This window comes from Lissotriton helveticus, chromosome 1_1 (assembly GCF_964261635.1).
Source record: "Lissotriton helveticus chromosome 1_1, aLisHel1.1, whole genome shotgun sequence".
NCBI lineage: Eukaryota > Metazoa > Chordata > Amphibia > Caudata > Salamandridae > Lissotriton > Lissotriton helveticus.
The window spans coordinates 341980230-342000384 of record NC_136057.1 but is presented as its reverse complement, the minus strand read 5'-3'; the positions used below and the strand labels follow the sequence as shown (position 1 = coordinate 342000384).

Here is a 20155-nt window from a genome sequence, read left to right as displayed (position 1 = left end):
TCAGAAACAGGGAGGCACCCACTCGCCACAGCTGTCTCATCTGGCTCAGAGCATGTGGAAGTGGGCCATTCAAAGGAACATTTTCCTCATGGCAGAGCACCTCCCGGGCAAGGACAATCAGATGGCGGATCTGCTCAGCAGATACAGCCACCAGATGCACGAGTGGGGGTTACATCCATCAGTACTCCGCCCGTACTTCCAGCAGTGGGGTCATCCAGCGATAGACCTGTTTGCCACAAAGGAAAACGCAAAATGCCAACACTTTGCCGCCAGGTTCCCTCACCCACAGTCGCAGGGGAATGCGATATGGATGAACTGGTCAGGCAGATTTGCGTACGCTTTTCCCCCAGCACCTCTCATACTGCTGGTGGCAAGAAAGCTAAGGCAACACTCGATGACACTCATCCTAGTTGCTCCAACGTGGGCACGCCAACCATGGTACACCACGTTTCTGGAACTCTCAGTGGTGCCGCATCAAAGGCTGCGCCTTACACCCAGGCTCTTGACGCAGAACCATGGCGACATTCAGCATCCAGATCCGCAACAGCTCAACCTGGCGATCTGGCTCCTGAAGTCCTAGAGTTTGGCTACCTTCATTTGCCTCCAGAATGCATGGACATCATCAAAGAGGCAAGGAAGCCCACTACCAGAGCATGCTATGCTGCAAAATGGAAGCGTTTTGTCATTTACTGTACGGCCAATAACATAAACCCGCTAGATGCATCTATTCCTAACATCATTTGCTATCTGTTACATCTTTACAAGTGCAATCTATCGTACGCTTCCATTCGGATACATCTATCCGCCATAGCGGCTTATCTTCAGAACAGGCAGCATCTCTCTGTTTTCAGGGTGCCTGCCATTAAAGCCTTCCTAGAGGGTCTGAAACGAGTCATTCCCCCAAGAACACCACCAGCTCCGGTGTGGAACCTCAACGTGGTCCTCACCAGGCTGATGGGCCCACCTTTTGAGCCACTGCACTCATGTGAACTCCAGTTCCTAACATGGAAAGTGGCTTTTCTCATTGCTATTACGTCACTAAGGCGTGTCAGTGAGCTGCAAGCGCTCACAGTCCAGGAGCCATTCATACAAATTCATCCAAACAGGGTGGTACTACGCACTAACCCCAAATTCCTTCCGAAGGTGGTGTCACAGTTTCATCTCAACCAAACTATTGACCTACCCGCATTCTTTCAAAATCCACAATCAGTAGCGGAAAGAATGCTCCATACCTTGGACGTTAGGAGGGCGTTGATGTACTAAATTGACAGGACACAACACTTTAGAAAAACAAAACAACTTTTTGTTGCCTTCTCACCACAGCACAAAGGCAACCCTATTTCCAAAGCAGGAATAGCCAGGTGGATTGTTAAGTGCATTCAAATCTGTTATCAAAAGGCAAAACGCACTTTAACAATACCCCCCAGAGCGCACTCCACACGCAAAATGGGGGCCTCCATGGCTTTCCTGGGAAACATTCCTTTGGAAGACATTTGCAGAGCAGCCACATGGGTTACACCGCACACGTTTCCAAACACTACTGTGTCGATGTGCATTCCAAGCAGCAAGCAGCTGTAGGACAGGCTGTTCTCAAAACACTTTTTCAGGTTTCTGCAGCTGGCACGGGCAACCGCCGTTAATGGAGGGACTGCTATGTATTCTATGCAAAAGATATGAATTTAGCAGCCCACATGCCTCGAACTGAATATGCTACTTACCAGTATGCATCTGTTCTTGGCATGTAGGGCTGCTAACATTCATATCGCCCACCCTCCTCCCCGGTGCCTGTCGCAGCTGCAGATACACTCTTGCATTCAATCATTAGCATGGACATCCTTTACACTTTTCACTCCATCTCTGCCACAATGGCTAAAAACAATCTGGGGATGGAGCCGATGCCCATGCGCACTGTAGTCCAGGGGAGGAGCCACCTATCTCAGGATACTTCGAAGACTCTTCCAGGACAACAATGTGCGATCATCCGGACCCAACACTAGGCGGCGATCTATGCAAAAGATATGAATGTTAGCAGCCCTACATGCCAAGAACAGATGCATACTGGTAAGTAGCATATTCAATACTGGACAATAAGGCAGTACAGTGTGTATAGAGTCCACAAACCCAAAAGGTTTAACAGAGGTTAAAGTCAGAACTGACCTTACTCTCAAAAGTGGTAGCTTGGTCGAGCAGTAGGGCAGTACCAGAGGGCAGTGTAAAGCATTTGTTGTACACACTCAGTCAGCAAAAGGTTTCACACACTCGAGAACTGAACTCCAGGCCAATTGTTATTATATCCTTAGATATAGTTGTTTTATTTTTAGAACCGACAGTTATAAAAATATACTGTTCGAGATACGAGTACTCTCATGTAAATACTTTGCAGAGGAGCAATAAGTTTGTATACACAATAATTACAGGATAGCTAATAAGTAATACAGTTCTGAAATACACTCTAGCATTGAGCTCAGTGGGCTTTTCATAGGAGAGTACAGTTGATTACTTTATGGATTACTTTGGTAGTTCCAGAACTAGGTCGTAGATTCAGTCCTGGGGCCTAAACTGAAACCAGATTAGCAAAAACGTTTTAGTTGCTGTGTTGGATTTTCCTGAATATAAAGCTGTTTTAAAAGTTCACACTTTTCAAGATGATTCTGACAATGTTACCCAATGGGAGGAAATTCAGGTTACAGATAAAGTACGATCGCGTTACTTTTGTAACCCAGCACTAGTCTCCTAGGGCCAGCACTGGGAGCTTAACTTAAAACAGGTAGTTAATTGCGTTTCAGTATTTCGGGCGATTATTGAAGAATATTTGCAATTTTCAAAAGTAGACACTTTGAAGAAATTTCATAGAAAAGCAGACAATGGGTTCCTATGGAGAAAAATACAGGTTACTAGTAAACCCGCTAGGGATTACTTTGGCGGTTCAGTACTGGGCTGAAAGGTACAGTACTGGCTTCTCTCCTGATCACAGGTGAGTATTTTCGAATTCGGACTTTGGCTGATTTTATAGGAATATTTTCAGTTTTTAAAACTTGACACTTAGAAAATGTTTGAGTCAAAAATGGGTCAATGTTATCCAATGACAGGTAAGTGAATTACCGACCTCCAGGTGAGTACTTGGTTGGTGAAGGTAAGGTTCTGGGCAGAGACTCAGGGGTCCCCCAGGATCAGGTAGGTACAGTTAGTACACCCCCAGCGGCACAGGGGCGGCCGGGTGCAGAGGTAGTTAGGCCCAATGTTAGTCAATGAGAGGCGGGGGGCCTCTGGTTGGTGGCGGCTGGCTAGCAGGCCATGCGGCTGTGGGAGCTGGGCTCCTGGGCACTCGGGCGGCTGGGTGCAGGGTGCTTTTGAGCCGTCGGGCGCTCAATGTTATCCAATGAGAATGTTGACAAAGGAACAAGGGCTGCAGACTCTGGGACGGTGACTCTCCGGGGGCGACCTGCACTTCGAGAGGTAAGTTGGGATGTTGGAGCACAGGTAGGTACCCCAAAGGGAGGCACAGGGGGCTGCAGGGCGCCCGGTGCAGGGGTGTCTTTGGGTGTCAGAAAAGCTTACCCTCGGCTGGTCGCGGTTGGGGTGGCCCCTGGTTCTGAGTCTGCAGGCGTCAGCTGGTTCGTCAAGGAGGGTCTTTGGGCACAGGACTTCGGGTCCCAGTCGCCTGGGGACGTCCTCGTGGTCTTTGTGTGGGTTGGCCCGGCCAGGGCTCGGCGGGTGCAGAGTGGGCTAGTCCGGAGCTTCCTGGTGGGCACCAGGTGGGTTGTTGCAGCAGAGCCTCTGCTGATTGGAGTCCCAATCGTCGAGAGGGTCATGGCAGGCAGGTCCTCTGGGTGTCCCAAGATTGCTGTCCGCGGAGGTCGCCGGGATTAGGCAGGAGCAAGTTCCAGGATCAACGGACCGGTAGGGCTGGGGCCAAGTCAGTTGTTGTTGTCCTGTTGTTATCCGCTGCGCGGCGAGTCTTCTTCTTGATCTTCTTTCTTCTTGTTGGTATCGGGATCTAAGGAAGGAAGGTTCAGAGAGCCCCTAAATATTGAATTATGGGGTGTTACAGGTAGGGCAAGGGCAGGGACCAATGGGTCTCTGTCCTGGGGTGAGTACACCCCCTAGCCTGCTCCTCTCCTGTGGGAGGGGGGCAGGAGCCTAGCTGGGATTGGGCAGGACTCCCCATCTACAAGATGTCCGGGGTCGTGCTTCACCTCGCCTCCTCCACCTGAGGGGTGGAGTTGGCACAGGTTGGCAAACCCCCCTTCCTGACGTAGTTTTTCCCGCCAGTCTTCCCGCCAGGGTGGGGGTAGGCCTGGTGGGGGCCCTGTTGCTGGGTACAGCAAATGGTCTGGGGAAGCTCTCAGAGTCGGTATGCCTTGAAGCTTCCCCCTGTGCATCCTGGGTGAGTAGACATAGCACCTCGCCCAGGATGTGCTTTGTTGCAGACCCAGGAGAGGGGGGGGGCTCTCCACCCAGGGGTCCAGCAACATGTCTGCTGTGTGGCATTCTCAGCAGCCACTCAGCCCAGACGTGGATTGTCGGTTCAGGTTTCTGGAGGGCATCTCTAAGATACCCTCTCGTGCATTTTACATTAAATCCCACACTAGCATCAGTGCGGGTTTAATGTGCTGAGAAGTTTGGTACCAAACTTGTCAGTCTTCAGTGAAGCCATTATGGTGCTGTGGAGTTTGTAAATGACAACCTCCCAGCACCAGATACTCTTAAATGGCAACACTGCACTTACAGTGCCCAGGAATGGCACAGGACTCATGCACCCGGGCCCTCACCTCTGGCATAGGGCACCCAGCTAGAGGGGTGACTGAAGTATGCCTGGGCAGTGGGTTCTGTGGGCATGGCACACAGGGATGTGTCACATTAGGGAGCAGAATGCACATCTTATTCATGCTTTTGTCCATATTTTAGTCATCATCGTTATTAATTTGCGTGCGTACTGTTGTGAGTGCAATGCCCAAAAGCACTCAATTATAACACATTGACATAGGGGCGACATCTCACCCCAACCAGTCGCACTGCTGTGTTGTACCTGCATTGGTAACATCATCATCGATATGCTCCTGTTTATATGCTTCTCTTTGCTTAAACGTTACATACACAGGGATGTGTGCCATGTCAACTTTTGCTTTAGTTCTCTACTTAGGCACTCCACCTGCAAAGGCAGTGTGTGGGTGCCAGGGTACAGGGTCCCTGAGGGTGGCACAATAAGTGCTGCAGCCCTCAGAGGTCTTCTCTTGTCACCATACCCTGGGTACCTAGGGTACCATTTACTAGGGGCTGACAGGTGGCGAGAGATGCCAATTGGGTGTTTTGTTTCAGCATAGCTTTTCTTTGTAGGGAAGGAACACAGGCCCTGGGTACCTGGTTGGCAGGGACCCAGGGCACACTCAGTCAAAGTACATCAGCAGTACAGAAAAAAGTGGGGGCATACCAAGGCAAGAAAGATGGCACTTTCTCACACATGACATAAAATCCAGTGAAACCCATAGCAACCCCTGTAGTAACAGAATGAATCAAACGGAGTACTCCTGAGGGAGTGGCAATGCTCAGAAGGAGAAATGTTGAATGAATAATGAGTGTAACACAGAGTACATCAGCCAATCCAGCTATTCAATCTACGCAAAGAGCGTATGGTGCCTCGATATTTTGTTATAAAGATGGGAGAAGTAGAGTGCTAGAGTTCAGCGTGTTCCAGTGCCAACAGAGCGCTCGTCTTTACGATGATGGAGCAGTCCGTGAGTCCACTGATGCCCGGCCGTGAGTCCACTGGTGCCCGGCCGGGTGAAGAACTGGAGGGTTGGTCTCCGGGTGGCATGGTCCCAATCCCACGCTGCTTGCAGAAAACGGCCGAAGATGTGCCATCTACCTAGATGCGCAAGCCAACTGGGTATAACATTGCATAGCGCAAGCTGTACTTCTGAAGTGTGCACTCGAAATCAGCAAATTTATGGCACTTCTCTTGCACCCATGGTGTAAAATTAAGGAAGATGGACACAGCCATGCTTTGATATTGCACCGACCCCCTTCTCTCTGGGAAGGCTAAGAGCCGTGACCCCGTCCCATTAATGGAGGTGTCGGGCAATGATGAGATGCGGTGGCACTCCCGGTAAAAGTCCTGGACCAAGGGTTCTGTGAGCTCTCTCAACTGTGAATGAAGCTGAAAAAGCCTCCTTTCTAAACAGTTCAGACAGGAGGCTCTCGACAAATGTGTCCATGCGCCAAATGCTAGTGGACTCTGCCACTCCAGCTATACGAATATTGTTTCGATGGGAGTGTGCCTCCAAATATTTGGTATTGGCATCCATCAGTTTGAGAAACTGTTCCGTCATCGCAAGGTGCTTGTTCACCCTGTTGCTGACGTCCTTGACATCGGATCTGCGCTGTTCATTGGCATCCAGTCTCGCCTCATGTTTGTCCATACATTCATGCATGCCATTCAGTTGGGTAGACAGAGCATCAAAGCCGGAGTCAATGGGCTTAAAACCAGCCCTCAATTCAGCAATAATTGCAGCAGTTCTCTCAAGTGTACGGACATCAGTTGTGGTCGTTATCAGGCACCCCTCTGCCGAATACTCCACCTCATTGCGGTGGGAATTTTTAGTCGAGCCAAAATTGAGCTTCCCTGTTTAGGATCGTTACACCCCACTTTACAGTAGGTAGGCCACAAACAGGGGGATCGGGGCTGCAGCGAGGTGCCTACGGATAACTCCACCCAAGAGGTCTTGAATTGGGTACACCCACTGGGACTCCACAGCAGAAGGACTCTGGAGCAAGGGTGGTCAGCAGTAGGTTCATTTATGGCCAGCAATGCTAGCAATGACAGGTGTCCGCATCCAACAAGGCAAAATGGGCTCAACAATAGCGAGCGTCCCTGGTTGCTAAGTGGGCAGTGCCTTCGCTTGAAGAATACTTGACGATTCCAGGCAGAAAATCTCAATTATCTAGGGCATTGGCCCACTAGCACTAATCATCAGAACATGTAGGCCCCATTGCAGAGAACGCCCCCACCGACTAGCTCCGGCACAAAATGTGGCACCAGTTGCAGGTGCCTGATCAAAAAATTCCTCCCAACTCGGGCAATTCTGTATGCCCGCAGGCAGCAAGGTGTAGGACCTCGCGCAAATATGAAATGAATATCAGGGCAGGGCCACTCACCACTCCTTGCATTCAACACACTGCAGGCCCAGTGCCCCACCTCCGCATCCCCATCTCTCCCGGGACTGGTGGGCACCATAGGCGGCAGACAGGTGAGCTCCGAGAGCCTCGATGTAAATCAGGCCCCGCTGCCCACACCATGCTTGCCCTTGTCACCGCGGGGCCTCTGAGGGCCATGTCAGGCCGCGACCGTCAGCGGGACCAGAGCCAGGCCCTCCTGGTGGGCAGATGAGTCCCCGCAGCGGCGACAAGTCCGCCGTGGTCCGAACACCATCATACTCCAGCCGCTGCAGAGGTGGAGCGGAGATGTGCAGCGGTAGGCAAAGCAATGCGGCAGTTGTTTGGGCCTTCATAGCCCAGCGGCCAGCTAGGTCCGCCTCGTGGCCATGCCCATATGATGGTCATGTGTAGATGACCACAGGTTTTCTTTTTGTATTTCTTTTATTGCAGTGTTTGCTTTAAGTAAAGAAAAATGAATTGGCTATTGCATAGCCAGACCTGTTGACTTTATCAATGCTTGCTTTTAACTGTTGTTAGCCAAGATCTTTTGATTTTACTAAAATGGTGCAATTATGCTTACTTGTAGGAGGTGTCATCCACCCCTCTTCAGCCATTGGTCTGTTGTCATTTTCATCCATACTACATGAGGCAGTAGGTCGGCTCACTTCATTTGCTAATTTCACTATGACTCTGGCAATCTTCTCTTTTCATCCACTAATTAAGGAGTTCCCTTCAGTGCCAGCAACCACTATAGCAATGTATGCTTTTTGGAGACCCCAAAAATATTTTTGCTTTGATCCTACATGTATTTTTTTAACTTTTTTTTTATTTATCGGCAAGGGCCTAGCCACTCTCCTAACAAAGTTTTACAAAGAATGTGGCAAAAAACAGGCTTTAGCAAAGCCGAAAAAATTAAAACAACAAGGCCTATTCTCTTTGCCAATGCTTGTTATTTACTCCTGCCTTGATCCGTTCTTGCAGAAACAGGATACACCTAGTGTGGAACATGTTCAAAGTGTATACTTTGAACATGATGTACTAGTTTGAGACCAATAACTGAAATAATATATATAAATAAGGAGAGGGTGATGCATTTTGACTGCTGCAAACTTGTCTAAACCAAATGGGTAGCCTTGTAATTTAGGGCTTTGCAACTGAGAAGCAATCTATTGAGCCATCAATTACTTTTTAGTGTCAGGACAAAACTAAGCAATGTCCAAATAAACACTTTTTTTTTGATTCAGTACAGGGATTCCTGGACTTGACTTCAAACAAATGACCATCCGATCTTCGAAGGTCCGTCGACTGTCTACTGTGTCCTCTGCTGCCAAACCTCCACATTTCATATTCACCACAGAGTGGCTATGGTATTGGAAAGACGAACTTGGTGGTTGGAATGAATATGGCCAAATGGTAAGAGACTGGAGCTTTAGGGTGGAGGACGAGGTTTCAATATTGGTAATGTGACAAAATATACTAACGTACAAATGCTGGACAAAAAGGGAAAATATGAGAAAATTGAAAGGATACAAAGGATTGATCAATGGAGTCTGGGCTAAACGGAGAGAAGGTGCAAATGGTACGTTTCCCATTCCTTTGAGGAATGTGGCGATAAAAAAAACACATTGTTGGGGTAATCCGAGCTAAGTCTTTCTCAGAGATTGGAGGGATTGGCAACGCTATGATATAGGAGGGAATAGAATAACTTGGGCACTGAGTAGTGTGTATTCAGAGAGCTTTTGGTAGAAGTAGCTATAGTCCGGCTCACAATTCTTTGTGGCAGCTGTATAAATACCAAAAGGGGATGGGCACGAGGCCTAGCATGATTTTTAGGGCTCGCCTAGGTAAGCTTGTGCTGTCTCTTCGATGCATGTTATATTCAGGAAATAGGCTTGAAGCTCCGCTCACTTTCCAGTAATATTTTTAATTGGCTCCTGTCACTGTCCTTTGTAAATGGTGGCTTTTCATTGGTCAATAGAATTAATTGCCCCTTCTTAGTACCGCCTATTTTATTCTTGTAACCTCCCATGATGACAGCCCCTGTTACATGTGTTACTCAGTAGGTTTTAATTACAGCCTCTGAGCTCTATTTTCTTAAATGGTTTTGTCCTGCCTCCTGTTGCATGCAAGACTCTCTCCGGAAATGCATTTTTATATGTAGGGAGCACGGCACGCCTCTGCAGGAATAATGGCTGGTGGCCGTGCCTTTCTTTTGTTATTGGCGGGGCCGAACGCTGCCGCGTTCTTTTCTTTGCATGTTTATCTTTTTTTTTTTTTTTACAATGGTGGAACAGTTTTCCTTGTGTCCTGCAAGGCTAGTCAAGCCTTGCTCAAGACTTATGTGGGAGGACGTTCTGACATCATACTTATGCAATAAATCGGTGAGACCACATGTTAGAGCTGCGTGTCTGAAATGCCACTGAAACCCGTTGCATGACCTCGTGGCTTTTTGAGGGCAGGGCACAACAAAGCAGAGAGCGTAGCCCTGCTGTGCCGATCGACAGAACAGTTATATCTGTGAAGATGGAACACATTGTGAGAAAGTGTCCTCTTTCTGCATGGTATGCATCCACTTTTTGCTGAATTGCTGATGTTCTTTGACTGAGTGTGCCCTGAGCTCGTACTAATCAGGTACCCAGGGCCTATGTTCCTTCCCTAAAATTGCATTGAAGCCTAAATCCAATTGGCATCCTTGGCCACAGGTGGGCCCCTGGTAAATGGTACCACAGGTAACCAGGGCACTGTGACCAGGGAATGCCCCTAAGGGCTGCAGCACATATTGTGCCACCCTTAGAGGCCCTGCATCTTTTCACCCACACACCGCCTTTGCAGGCTGCGTGTCTTGGTGCAGAACAAAAGTGAAGCATCGACATAGCACACATCCCTGTGTGCCATGCCTACAACCCACTGCCCTGGCCTAGATCAGCCAACCCTCCTGCTGGGTGTACTATGCCAGTGGTGAGGGTGCAGGAGCCCTGTACCCCTACAGTCTCTAAGTCCATTCTTAGACATTGTAAGTGCAGTGCTGCCTTTAAGAGTATATGGTGCTGGGAATTTGTCATTACGAACTCCACAGCACCATAATGGCTACATTGAAAACTGGGAAGTTTGGTATCAAACTTCTCAGCACATTAACCCCACACTGATGCCAGTGTGGGACTTAATGTAAAATGCACAGCAAAGGGCATCTTGGAGATGCCTCCTGAAACTCTACCAACTTCTAGTGTTCCGACTGAGACATGTTTCTGGACCACTTTGTCAAGAGCCTGCTGCTCTTGAGGGGCCTGAAACAATGCACATCCTGGGATTAGGTGCCAAGCCTCCTCCCCCAGGAGGGGCAGGGATCCCGAAGGGGAAGCTTCAAAGGCCTGCCACCTTTGCGAGCTTCCCAGGCCACTTGCTGCTCTCAGCAACTAGTCCCCACTGGTTCTGACCCCCACTTTGGAATGGGGATCCGGCGGGCAAAACAAGTGAGGTGTGCCCACCTCTGCCAACTCCACCCCTCAGGTGGGGGAGGGAAGGTGAAGCACAACTCTGAGTGCCCGCCACCTTATGGATGGGGGGGACCCAGCCAACCAGGGACATGCTCATTCCTCCCTCCCACTAGAGAGTGCCATATAAGGGGTGTAGCCACCCCAGGGAAGGGACCCATTGGTCCCTGCCCTTTACCTACCTGTAACACCCCTAAAGCTAGTATTTAGGGGCACCCCTGGACCTTGCTTCCTCAGATCCAGACAAGAAATAAGAAGAACCGAACAGCCGTGCAGCAGCCAACAGGAGGAAGACGCCCACTGACTTGGCCGCAGCCCTATTGGCCTGTCTTCCCCTCGAATCTGCTCCTGCGAAATCCCGTTGTATCCTGCAGCCAGCAACCTCAAAAACCCCGGCCTGTCTGCCTTCACTTACAAAGACTGCTTCTCCCGTGAACACCGGAATTGTGAGACTGCAACCTCTGGCAGCAGCCGGAAATTCCGAATCCCCCCTCACTCCCCCACGGCCCGAGCTCGATGCCGAAACAGACAAAGCCTGCTTCCGATGCTTCCAAGTTCACGAAACAGGCTTCGGCTCCAAAGACAATATCTTCAGTGCCGAAACCGACGCCAAAGGACTCAACATCAGCTCCTAAGGCTAATGACAAGCAACAAACCAGTTCGGAACTGAAAATTTGGCGCCGAAGGCTATGCCTCAAGAAGAGGAGCATTTCCAACCAGATCCTTTACAAAAAGTATCTACATTGATCCAGAAACAGGACATGTTTCCACTACACCACACAGGAAGAGGAAGTCAGATACAGCACCTACAACTCCAGTGCCTGTCAAGAAGAACGACTCTGCCACATCTCCTATGCACCCTTCTTCTCCTGTATCTTCTTCTCTCCTCTTCCTTTAAACATTTCACCTCAAAATTATCCTCCTCATTCTCCACCACTTACACCTCCTCAAGATGTTGATGACGATGAGTATAGCATGGGGGGAGGAAGAGACCCAGATGACCCTTTTCCCTACCCAGCAGGTTCCCCAGACTGGGAGTATCCAAACCCACAGGATGTATCAGATATTCCTGACCCACATACATATCCATCTAAACCTTCTCCTCCAGAGGACAATATTGGGTTTGGACACTTAATTAATAGGGCTGCCATCTATCACAATGTTACCATGCATTCAGATGAGGCAGAGGAGGATATTTTATATTAGACACTTTTGAACACTCCCAAAAATCTGTGCAAATACTGCCAATGATTAAAGGAGCCATTAAGCATGCACTAGAAGTGTTTAAAGATCATGTATGAGCTAGAATCATCAGGATAGAGAAAAAGTACAGAGCGGCTCCTGGGGACCCTGCCTACATTAAAGGACAGCTACCCTTCTGCTCCCTGGTAGTTTCAAACGCTAGGAAAAGAGCAAATTCCCAAACATCAGGGGAAGCTCCACCTCCTGATAAAGAATCAAAGATCATAGACGCTTCAGGGAAAAGAATAGCTGCCCAAGCTAGCAATACATGGCGCATCGCTAACACACAGGCCCTCCTCGCAAGATACGACAGGGCTCACTATGATCAGTTAGAGAAGCTCTTACAACATCTACCTGACCAATATCAGGCACAAGGAAATGACCTCATACAAGAGGGTAAGCTTATATCAAATGCCTCCATTAAATGCGCACTTGATGTAGCAGACACTGCTTCTGTAGTAGGGGATCTCTGTGTATAGTCATAATCTAGTGAATAGTCCCGCTCATGAGCGTGGACCCCCGGAGCAATCAAAAATAATCTCCTAAGCTGTCTAAAAATGCAGTCCAGCACAGACACTTAAGAGAGAATTTAAAGACATATAATGCAGCCTATATCCACAGGCTACACTGTCCAGTACTTCAACTAGACATTCCACCAAAACCACAAACAGCACAGCTTGCTAAGTTTTCTTCATAGAGAAAAACTTCCCCTTTTACCAACAAAGCCTCTTGAATGAGAGAGAGGAAGGGGAGGACAGACAAGCCCCATAGGCTGCCATTATGTGGCTCAAAAAGGGATACCGTGCCTTTAAGAAAACTTTCTAGAACTTTCCCAGTATCCCAGAATGCCCAGCAGGTCCCATTTACTTTCAGTTCTTTTTTCCGGCTCCTGGAGCATTGAGCTCTCCCTTTTTTGGGTTTATTGTAAGAATTTTGCAGTTTTAAAGTGTGCGAGTGTTTACACTCAACGTGTTTTGGTGCCCTCTTCCTTTTCTAGTATTCTGAGCACTCCTTTTTTTGTCAAAAATGCCAGCATTGTTTGATAAATGCCCGGAGTGCTCCAGGAAGAAGGCCAAGTCGGACCCACACCCTGTGTGTATCTTGTGCCTCCCTTCTACTCATTTACCTGAGAAGTGTGAGATTTGCCAGACCTTCTTCTCCAGGACCCTGAGAGACAGAAAGAAGATTAGGCTCCAAGGACTGGAAGAAAGAAGGATGCAGAGTCAAGGTGGGTCTGGGCAGGCTGGATCTCCTCTGCCCGTGCTGAGGCCTCTGGGGGGCTCCCCAGCGTCAAGAAGGCCAGAAAGCGTCGCCGTTCTCCGTCGACATCGATACCATCGACGACGGCGTCGAGAGGCATGACGGTGATCTGCTCCTCGTCTCCCCAGGGCTCTGGGTCGAGGCGACGTCCACGTTCGGCGTCGAGGGGAGTGTCGAGACCGCCGTCGAGGTCGCCGCCGAAGACGTGATCATCGGCGCCATCATCATCGAAGTCGTCGTTGACACTTCGACGTCGTAAGGATTCCAGCCGGTGTCGGCGCTCGCCGTCGAGGCGACACCGCCGTTCGCCCTCGACTCGGCGGTTGGCGTCGAGAAGGACACGTTCGACGTCAAGGCGCAGATCTTCAGCGTCGAGGAGGCGAAGCCCGTCGTCAAGGCATTGGTCGACGCCGAGACGGCCGGCGTCGAGGGGCCGTTCTTCGACGCCAAAAAGGCGCTCGGCGCCTAAGAGGAAGAAATCATCCTCCAGGAGGCGTTCTGGAGCCAGGAGTCCTTCCAGATCCTCAGGGGCACGACGGCGACGTCGGTCACCGACAGGGGGTGCTGCCTCTCGGTCGCCTACGCCCAGGAAGAAGATGAGGGAGTCACCGGGCTCGGTGTACTCTGTGGTGTACTCTACTCCCAAGCCGAAGTCACCTACTCCTCCTTCTCCACTGCCTAAGGAGCCGCCGCAGCGCACTCCTTCGCCACCACCTCCTCCTGTTCCTCCACATGCACCACCACGGCCTCCGAGGTCGGTCTCACTGACGCACCTCCCTACGCCGCCTAAGGCGGCACCTCGGCCGAGGTCCCCGGTCAGGCCACCACCGCAGGCCCCGCCGCAAGCACCCGCAAAACCGCAGGCGCCGCCGCAAGCACCCGCGAAACGTCCAAGGCCTAGAAGACCTAGATCTCGCTCCGGACGGAGAGGGAGATCCAGGATTCGCCGTCACTCATCGACAAGATCCAGACGACACCGTAGGAGGGGTCGGTCTAGGTACAGCACGGGTTCGTCCAGCGCAAGGGGCTATTCGCCATCTCTATCAGAATCCCCTCGGACGAGGGTATCCCCTGTGGACGACGTGGTCTCCTTTCAGGAAGTCTTGTTGAGGGGTGCGAACAAGCTGGACATCTAACTGACTGTGCCCATGCCTACGGCATCCGTAATATTTGAGACTCTCCACAAGAAGCACCTATCTAGGCCTCTGTTGCCATTGGTGCCTGGATTAGTGGAACCCGCCATGGAGCTCTTCCTCACTCCGGCGGTGGCGAAAGCAGCCCCTTCCAGGCTGCAAAAGAAATACAAGGCTCCTGATGCGGACCCGGCTTTCCTCCGATTGGATCCAGTTCCGGATTCCGTAATTGTGACGGCGGCGAGGAAGCAACACGCCACCACCCCGTCCTCAAATGTGCCTCCGGACAAGGAGAGTCGCTGGTTGGACTCAGCGGGCAGCAAGGTGTGCGGGACGGCCGCTACCTCCATGAAGGCCGCCAGTGCATCTGCGCTTTTGGGGTGCTATGATCGGGCGCTGTGGGAGTCCCTCCAGCAGTTCGCCGACCTCCTCCCACGGGAAAAGAAAGAGGATTTTATGGAGATTCTGAATGAGGGATTGCTGGTGTCGAACCAACTGATCAGTGCAGCTGCAGACTCGTCGCTCCTGGCAGCCCATGGGTACTACCATGGAGTTAATCGGAGGCGCCATGCGTGGTTCAGAATGACGCCACTGAAGCCTGAAGCCCAACAGAGGGTGGCTAACCTGCCCTTCTCGGGCGAAACCCTATTCGGGAAACACGCCGATGATGAGATGGCCCGCATGAAGGCGGAGGCTGAGACTCTGACTGCTGTGGGCTTAGAGAAGCCCAAGGACCAGAAGAAGAACTACCGCCCGTTCCAGAGACGGTACGGGGCAGAGGGTGAGGTCAACAGTCTGGACAACAGCAGCAGCAGTTCCAGAGGAAGCCCTTCCAGAAACGTCAGAGGGGCAGGGGCGGTCAGCAGTCTGCCACCGCGACCAAAGGCCCGGCCGGGTCTAGGCCCTGAGCGATTACTTCCCAGTCATCCGTTACCCACTCCGATGGGGGGAAGCGTTCAATATTTTTTGGCAGAGTGGAGAAAAATTACTCGGGACAAGTGGGTGCTGAGTATTGTTTGCAATGGATACAGTCTTCGGTTCACCAGCCCGCCTCCAGCAATTCCACCGGTTTGCCCGCAGTTTCAGCTGCGCAAGCTCCAGGCTGTTGCCCTGTTAAGGAAAAGGGCGATAGAAGACGTCCCTCTGTCTCAAAGGGGAAGAGGTCTGTACTGACGGTTCTTTCTGGTCCGCAAAAAGGACAAGAACGAGTTCAGGCCTATTCTGGATTTGCGACAAGCAAACAAGTGGATTCGCAGAGAAAAATTTAGCATGCTGTCTTTGCACCAGATTTACCCTCAACTGCTAAGGGGAGACTGGCTGTGCGCGATAGACCTACAGGATGCACACTTCCATGTGCCCATTGCACAGAAACACCGGAAGTTCCTGCGATTCCAAGTCGGCTCCAATCACTATCAATACACAGTGTTACCGTTCGGGCTGAAGTCTGCGCCCAGGACCTTTTCAAAATGCATGGCAGTGGTAGCGGCACACCTGAGAAAGAACAAGGTGTTTGTCTACCCGTACCTGGACGATTGGTTGATCAAGGCATCCTCCTTCTCGGAAGCTCAAGCACACTTCCAGAAGACGTCTGTTCTCCTGAACAAGCTGGGGTTGCACATCAACCTGTCCAAGTCTGTCCCGACTCCGGTCCAATGCCCATAGTACTTGGGAGCCTCCATCAATACGCTGTCGGCTAGCGTGTCTCCTTCGGAGGAAAGACGTTTATCACTCCTTCGGAAGGCTCAGTCTCTTATGACCGCTCCATCTACAACAGCGAGGACGGTGTCTTCTCTACTGGGGTCGATGGCCTCCTGTATCTTCCTCACGCCACAGGCACGGCTACACATGAGACCGCTGCAGGAGTGTCTGGAGGATCAGTGGGACTAGAGGAGAGGGAACTGGGACGACAAGATACGACTGTCTCTCCATGCTCTACAGTCTCTGAAATGGTGGTGTTCAACGGAGAAGCTTCTCAAAGGGGTTCCCTTCCACAAGGACATTCCCACTCAGACTATCGTGACCGATGCTTCTCTCCGCGGCTGGGGAGCGCATTCCGGGGAGTTACAGATCCAGGGTACGTGGTCCCAGACGGAGTCCACGTATCATATCAATTTTCTGGAACTCAGAGCTGTTCACTTGGCACTGAAGGCCCTTCATCCGTCCTTCCAGACGAACTCTCTGCTTGTACAGACGGACAATACGACCACGATGTATTACCTCAACAAGCAGGGGGGCTCAAGATCGCGCACCCTGTCGCAGGAGGCGCAGGCAATCTGGCACTGGCTTCTTGCCAGAGGACTGACGATAACGGCTACTCATCTACCAGGTGTGCAGAATGTTCAGGCGGACGCACTGAGCAGACTGATCCAGGAAAACCACGAATGGGGTCATAAACGACGAAGTGCTCGGAGAAGTCTTCGCCAGGTGGGGCACTCCAGACGTGGATCTGTTCGCCAACGCCGAAAACAGCAAATGCCGAAACTTCGCATCCAGGTACTACCAGCAGGGAACGCTGGGGAATGCGTTATGGATCAGCTGGTCGAACAGCTTTCTGTATGCTTTTCCACCCATTCCCCTGATTCCGGCGGTGCTCATCAATCTGGCCCAGTCCAGGGCGCGGAGGATTCTGATTGCCCCGGAATGGCCCAGGCAATGGTGGTTCACGGACCTGCTTCACCGGTCTCTCCTTCCTCACGTTCGGCTGCCGTGCCGGCAGGACCTTCTCACGAAGTTCGGGGGGCAGATGGTGCACCCCAACCTCTCGTCTGGTGGCATGGCTCCTGAGATAGTGCAATATGGCCATTTCAATCTCCCTGCAGATTGTATGGACATACTTAAGGAAGCTAAGAGACCTTCCACTAGGACTTCTTATGCGTACTAGTGGAAGAGATTTTGCATCTGGTGCAAGTCCAAGAACTATGATCCAACAACATGTAAGGAAGATGTCATCCTTCCATATCTTTTACATTCGGCGCAGTCTGGCCTTAATTTTCATTCCATTAAGGTTCATCTCGCTGCGGTGACTGCCTACAGGAAACGCCCTTCACAGACCTCCTTCTTCCAGATCCCTGTGATCAAATATTTTTTGGAGGCTTGAAGAAAGTGTTTCCTCCTGTCCGGCTTCTTTCGCCTTCATGGGAATTGAATGTGGTGCTGTCCAGATTGATGAAGGAACCTTTTGAAACTATTCATAAGGCTTCGTTGCAGCACCTGTCCTGGAAGGCGGCGTTCCTCGTGGCCATTACATCGGCCCGCAGGGTGAGTGAAATTCAGGCGTTGTGTTGCCAAGAACCTTATACTGTATTTCATGCTTCTAAGGTTGTGATGCGTACTCACCCTAAATTTCTTCCTAAGGTTATTTCTGATTTTCATGTTAACCAGACCATAACTTTACCTAAGTTTTTTTAGAATCCTTCCTCTCCAGCGGAAAGGACTTTACATTCCCTGGATGTCAGGAGGGTGTTGAAATTTTATCTGGATAAAACCAAAGATGTTCGTAGGTCAGACCAATTGTTTATCAATTATGGGTCAGTCAGGAAAGGTTTTGCTACCTCAAAACAGTCAATTTCGAGGTGGATTGTGTCCTGTATACCATTGTGTTATCAAAAGGCTAATAAGACCTTAGGGGGTAAACCTAAGGCTCATTCCACCAGGGGCAAAGTGGCCACGACTGCTTTGTTACGTAATGTTCCCATTGCAGAAATCTGCAAAGCGGCCACGTGGAAGTCGGTCCATACCTTTGCTAAGCATTACTGTCTGGACACTGATGCCAGGGCAGATGTTCAGGTTGGGCAGGCTTCGCTGCGAAATCTGTTCGCACAGTAGTGGTGTTGTACTTCCTTTTTTCTCCACCGCCGCTTTGGTGTGGGGATGGGCTTGCCATTCTATTCACTAGATTATGACTATACACAGAGATCCTCTACTACAGAAGGAGTAGTTTCTGTCCTGTAACTCCAGTTCTTTAGTAGGGGTATCTCTGTTATAGTCATAAGCGCCCACCCTCCTCCCCGGTGAAGATAGATGTTTATGTTTGGAATGCTACAGGTCTAGCGTTATACGCCTTCAAAAAGAACTGAAAGTAAATGGGACCTGCTGGGCATTCTGGGATACTGAGAAAGTTCTAGAAAGTTTTCTTAAAGGCACGGTATCCCTTTTTGAGCCACATAATGGCAGCCTATGGGGCTTGTCTGTCCTCCCCTTCCTCTCTATCATTCCAGAGGCTTTGTTGGTAAAAGGGGAAGTTTTTCTCTATGAAGAAAACTTGGTAAGCTGTGCTGTTTGTGGTTTTGGTGGAATGTCTTGTTGAAGTACTGGACAGTGTAGCCTGTGGATATAGGCTGCATTATATATCTTTAAATTCTCTCTTAAGTGTGTGTGCAGGACTGCATTTTTAGACAGGTTAAGAGATTATTTTTGATTGCTCCGGGGTCCACGCTCATGAGCGGGACTATTCACTAGATTATGACTATAATAGAGATACCCCTACTACAGAACTGTAGTTACAGGACAGAAACTACTCCATCCAGAGCAATAAACACTAGTGTCCTCCTTAGACGTCACGTGTGGCTACGCATTTCAGGATTTAAGCAAGTGCAAACTACTATCTTAAATCAACCATTCAACCAACAATTGTTTGGTCCAGCGGTAGACACAGCACTTGAAAAAATGAAGAAAGACACCGACATAGCGAAGTCTATGGGAGTTCTGCAGTCCACCCAAGCACGAGGCTCCTTTCGTCGCTCCTTCTACAGAGAAGGCTCCAAACAAGCTGGAGCAGACAATTCGGCTTCCTTTAAAACAAATACACAAACATCCTCCAATAGAGGATACTTTAGAGGAGGCTACAGAGGCAACAACAACAAGGGAAGAGGCAGAGGAAATAACAATAATCGAACCTATCCCAACACAAAACAGTGACTTCCTTCTGCTTCCCCAACAGCATTCCACTCCTGTAGGGGGCAGACTAACACAGTTCCTACCTGTCTGGAATTCCATCACAACAGACCAGTGGGTAAGATAAATTATCCAGTATGGTTACTGCCTAGAGCTTACGGCTACCCCTCCACATATACCACCCAGACAGCGTCCAATGTCCACAGAACATCTAACGCTTCTCCAACAAGAGGTTCTCTCATTGCTGCAAAACGATGCAATAGAGCTAGTTCCGTTGCAACATCAAGGAACAGGGGTTTACTCACTCTATTTCCTAATACACAAAAAGGATGGAACACTAAGATTAATTCTAGTCCTTAGGCCTCTCAATCTGTATATACACTCAGATAATTTTCACATGATCACTGTACAACAAGTGCTCCCATTGTTGCAACAAGGCGTTTTCCTAAACACACTCGACCTCAAAGACGCCTATTCAACATACCCATACATCCTTCTCACAGAAAGTATCTCAGATTTGTACTAGAAGGACAACACTATCAGTTCAAAGTCCTTCCATTCGGGGTCACAACTGCACCACAAGTGTTTACAAAGTGCCTAGCAGTAGTAGCAGAACATCTCAGAAGACAACATATACACGTCTTCCCATACTTAGACGATTGGCTCATAAAAGCCAAGTCATTCAATCAGTGTGTCCAACACACATCTCAAACAATTCAAACACTGCACGACTTGGGGTTTACAATTAACTACAAGAAGTCACATCTCCAGCCCTCTCATGTACATCAATACTTAGGGGCTACCATAAACACCAATACAGCTCTAGCTTATCCCAGTCCAGCCAGGATTCAGAGCATTCAAGCCTTAGTCACAAAGTTTCAAAACCAACACTCTATCCCAGCCAGAGTGTTCATGCAACTAATAGGCATGATGGCATCTTGCATTTTTATTGTACCATATGCAAGACTGCAAATGCGCCCA

The 20155-nt window shown here is 49.9% G+C and overlaps 1 protein-coding gene across 1 annotated transcript in view; it reads left to right on the top strand.

The window, feature by feature from the left end:
• LOC144807632 (protein mono-ADP-ribosyltransferase PARP12-like) overlaps nucleotides 1-20155 on the top strand; it is a 315778-nt gene that overhangs the window by 109133 nt on the left and 186490 nt on the right. Inside the window, exon 6 of the mRNA XM_078673255.1 lies at nucleotides 8400-8568. Coding sequence (XP_078529381.1) covers nucleotides 8400-8568 — 169 coding nt within the window. The remainder of the gene's footprint in view (nucleotides 1-8399; nucleotides 8569-20155) is intronic.